Genomic DNA, 4,131 nt, shown 5'->3' with positions numbered 1-4,131 from the left:
AGATAATAAAAAAAAAAAAAAGGCTGGGAAAGTTGAGGAATGCGACAGTTAATTGGAAAGAGGTGAATGTCATGATTGGGTACAAAGGGAGCATCCCCAAAAGGCTCAGTCATTCACAAGCAAGGCGAGGTTCACTGCATGAGTAAATAGTCTGACAGTTCAACACCGTTTCTCAATTGTAAGGACGTGCAGTTGTGAACATATCAAAGAGTAAAACTGACCCAAGGGTTTCTGTCATTTTGTTTATTTTTACAGACCTTGAAGGTAGAACCTTACCACGACAGTTTCCTGGCTCGTTACCTAATCCAAAGAGCTCTGCGGGTGAGTAATTAAAACTTTATTGTTCACTAATTACAGAGCAAGCAGTATTAGCTTTATACAAGAGTGAAAGTGTGTAGTTTGCACACTGTGCATTTTAAAACATAAAATTAGACATTTTAAATTAATCCTTAAGATATTATTCTACACTCACCGGCCACTTTATTAGGTACACCTTGCTAGTACCGAGTTGGACCCTCCTTTGCCTTCAGAACTGCCTTAATCCTTCACGGCATGGATCCAACAAGGTACTGGAAACATTCCTCAGAGAGTCTGGTCCATATTGACATGATAGCTTCACACAGTTGCTGCAGATTTGTTCCACCTCATCCCAAAGGTCTCTATTGATGAGATCTGGTGACTGTGGAGCCATTCCAGTACAGTGAACTCATTGTTGTGTTCAAGAAACCAGTCTGAGATGATTCATGCTTTATGACATGGAGCGTTATGCTGCTGGAAGTAGCCATCAGAAGACGGTACACTGTGGTCATAAAGGGATGGACATGGTCAGAAGATGGTACACTGTTGTCAAAAAGGGGTGGACATGGTCAGATGATGGTACACTGTGGTCATAAAGGGATGGACATGGTCAGCAACAAAACTCAGGTAGACTATGGCATTGGCACGATGCTCAGTTGGTACTAATGGGTCCAAAGTGTGCCAGGAAAATATCCCCCACACCATTGGATGACCACCACCACCCTGAACCATTGACACAAGGCAGGGTGGATCCATGCTTTCATRTTGWTGAYRCCAAATTCTGACCCTACCATCTGAATGTTTCAGCAGAAATCCAGACTCATCAGACCAGGTGACGTTTTTCCAGTCTTTATTGTCCAGTTTTGGTGAGCCTGTGTGAATTGTAGCCTCAGTTTCATGTTCTTAGCTGACAGGAGGCACCTGGTGTGGTCTTCTGCTGCTGCAGTCCATCTGTCTCAAGGTTCAACGTGTTGTGTGTTCAGAGATGCTCTTCTGCAGACCTCGGTTGTAACGAGTGGTTATCTGAGTTACTGTTGTCGTTGTATCAGTTCCGACCAGTCTGGCCATTCTCCTCTGACCTCTGGCATCAACAAGGCATTTCAGCCCACAGACCTGCCTCTCACTGGATACTTTCTCTTTTTTTGGACCATTTTCTGTAAACCCTAGAGATGGTTGTGGGTGAAAATCCCAGTAGATCAGCAGTTTCTGAACAAACAAACAAACAAACAAACAAACAAACAAACAAACAAACAAACAAACAAACAAACAAACAAACAGTTTTACATTGAATAAGTTTCTGATTCTTTTTTGTTTAACTAGGCATGGATCAGAAATGTTTTGATTATTACAGTTTTACAGTTTTTAGTGTGAGCTTTGTTTAGTTTCTTTGTTTTATGTATTTTCTTGCACAATCAATTAAAAAAACAAAAATGTTCAGCCCTCCAACATAACTAAAGACCCTCTCTGTGGGTTGCAGTCACACCTGTGTTTGTAAACTGATCTCTGTTCCGTTGCAGAGCAAGAGAATTGGACACTTCTTCTTCTGGTACGTCCGCAGTGAGGTGGCAGGGTGCCCGTATTTTCGCCAGCGCATGGCTCTGATTTTGGAGGCCTTCCTGCTGGGATGTGGTCAGGCCATGATTGACAGCTTCACCCAGCAGGTGCAGGCTGTGGAGGCCCTGGAGGAAGTGGCTAAAAACATCAAGAGACTCTACCCTGAGAAAACTGATCTGMCTTCTGCAGGTGAGCAAAACTCCTCAGGTACGCTGAAAAACTGTAATCCTTTTTATGTCTTGATAAGGATTTAAATTCAGCAGTGGTCTGGCACTGCAGGTTTCCCTGCTCCAAACGACCTGATTTAGTGAACAAGTTACCTCTWTAAGTTCTGCAGAAGCCTGTGAACCACCCATTCATTCAAACCAAGKGCATTGAAGTAGAGAAACAAGTAAAATGAGGACCAGGATTGCTACATCACATTTGTTTTTAAAATTTTAAAGGGGACGTATCATGCAAAATCCAACTTTTTAGCCATTAAATGCATTTTGTTCTGTACTTGGARTCTCTGTTGTTGTCATCTTTTAATCAATTTATAAATATAAATAAAAAAGTTTCTAGATAATTGTATCTCTGCTGTCAAACTACAAACATGGCCAAACGGGGTGGAAGGGGGCGACGTGTAAAGTGCCTCATTTGTATTTAAAGAGACAGCACCAAAATGAGTAGCTCTCAGACGCACCTCAGAACAGAGGTGAACAAGGCGCATGTGGAGCTGCAATAACCAGGAAATCAGATCAAAGCTTTGCAGTTCCACTTTATATAAAGCTTAACTGAATGATTTAAATGTGAAAAGGAAGAATTTAAMAGCATATGTCACCTTTTAAACATRTGAATTCATCCTGYTAAGTGTCTGTATTCAAGCAGCTGCAACATGTGTTCACGTGGTGGAGGACAGTTGTTCATTTTACACTTGTGAATGTTTCTATTTATAAAAGACATCAAAATCTCATTTACATTTTACTTGTGCAAAATCAAGAAAAAGTCATTCAAAAATAAAACGGTGCTTCCCATCTGCTCCAATAAATCAATTTATAAATTAAATTTTTGTTTTGTAAAACTCAGAAAAAAATCCATCCATTGAATAAACTAATCTCGTTAAATTTCCCTTGACTGTGCATTTTTTAGCTCCCCTCAAGCTGCAGGAGCTCTTACGAAGAAGTAATCTGCCAAATGAGTTCCTGCTGCCCTTTGACCCTCGCATCAAAGTGGGAAGAATCTTGGTAAGTCAGTGGGTTTTACAAATGAGTCATGATGTTGTACATATGGTGTACATAACTACAATATTTACAAACTGTGGCTTTTGTTTTACATTACATTTGATTTTGAAGGTATATATTTTTTTGTATTTAGGTATTTTGACTTGAAAAACGTGTAATACTTGATTTAATACAGTTCAGGTAATCTTCTGTTAACATTTAAGCAGAAGCTGATTCGTTCTTTTAAAAATCTTTTTCTGGTCCAGCTGGACAAATGTAAGGTGATGGCCTCCAAGAAAAAACCTCTGTGGCTGGAATTTTCCGCCATGCCGTCGCCCACCTCCACCACACCTGTCGGGATCATCTTTAAAGAGGGGGACGACCTCAGACAGGACATGCTGGTCATTCAGGTCACAGATTAAATCATTTTGACAACTTAAATTTAAAACAAAGTTTTGAGTGAAGCCATGCTTAAGGTTTTAAAGTTTCTCTTTAGACTTTGGTGGTGATGGACTCGATCTGGCAAGAGAAATCTCTGGACCTCAATCTTATCCCWTATGGTTGCATCTCCACAGGGCAGAACATAGGTACTATGGTTCAACTCATTTAAATACTGATTATTACTACTAATTTATGCTAATTAAGTAAAAAATGTATAACATACTGGTAGTGAAACATAATACAGGCTAGTACACACCTGATGCTTAGAGGGTACAGCACCACCAAGTACATAAGTAATTGTTACTTACCAGGAAAGTACCAGGTAAATACCCAGAACATGCAAGGTAAGTGCACTATCTGGTACATATCAGGTATGTGCCAAATAAGTACATGTTAAATACTTGACAAATACTCATTACACGCCAGACAATAACCAAGAAAGCACCAAGTAAATTATAGGTACTACCTGGAACTTTCCTGTAAGTACCCCATGCACATACCATGTATGTACTGGGTATTTACCTATGTACATACTAGGTAAGTACCAGATGCATGCACCCAGGCTGAAAAATAGTTTTTAGTTTACAAAAATGAGCAACAAGCTGAATCTAAACTGGCCTTGGTTTATATATATATATAT

At 39.9% G+C, this 4,131-nt stretch overlaps 1 protein-coding gene across 1 annotated transcript in view; it reads left to right on the top strand.

Annotated features, from left to right (window-relative positions):
• si:rp71-17i16.5 (phosphatidylinositol 4,5-bisphosphate 3-kinase catalytic subunit gamma isoform) overlaps positions 1 to 4,131 on the top strand; it is a 16,135-nt gene that overhangs the window by 8,217 nt on the left and 3,787 nt on the right. The window contains exons 8-12 of the mRNA XM_014016282.1: positions 256 to 321; positions 1,815 to 2,040; positions 2,980 to 3,074; positions 3,317 to 3,460; positions 3,547 to 3,637. Coding sequence (XP_013871736.1) covers positions 256 to 321; positions 1,815 to 2,040; positions 2,980 to 3,074; positions 3,317 to 3,460; positions 3,547 to 3,637 — 622 coding nt within the window. The remainder of the gene's footprint in view (positions 1 to 255; positions 322 to 1,814; positions 2,041 to 2,979; positions 3,075 to 3,316; positions 3,461 to 3,546; positions 3,638 to 4,131) is intronic.

This window comes from Austrofundulus limnaeus, unplaced genomic scaffold, assembly GCF_001266775.1.
Source record: "Austrofundulus limnaeus strain Quisiro unplaced genomic scaffold, Austrofundulus_limnaeus-1.0 Scaffold142, whole genome shotgun sequence".
Taxonomy (NCBI): Eukaryota; Metazoa; Chordata; class Actinopteri; order Cyprinodontiformes; family Rivulidae; genus Austrofundulus; species Austrofundulus limnaeus.
Note: the sequence above shows the minus strand (reverse complement) of the source record. Positions and strands in the feature narration are given on the sequence as shown.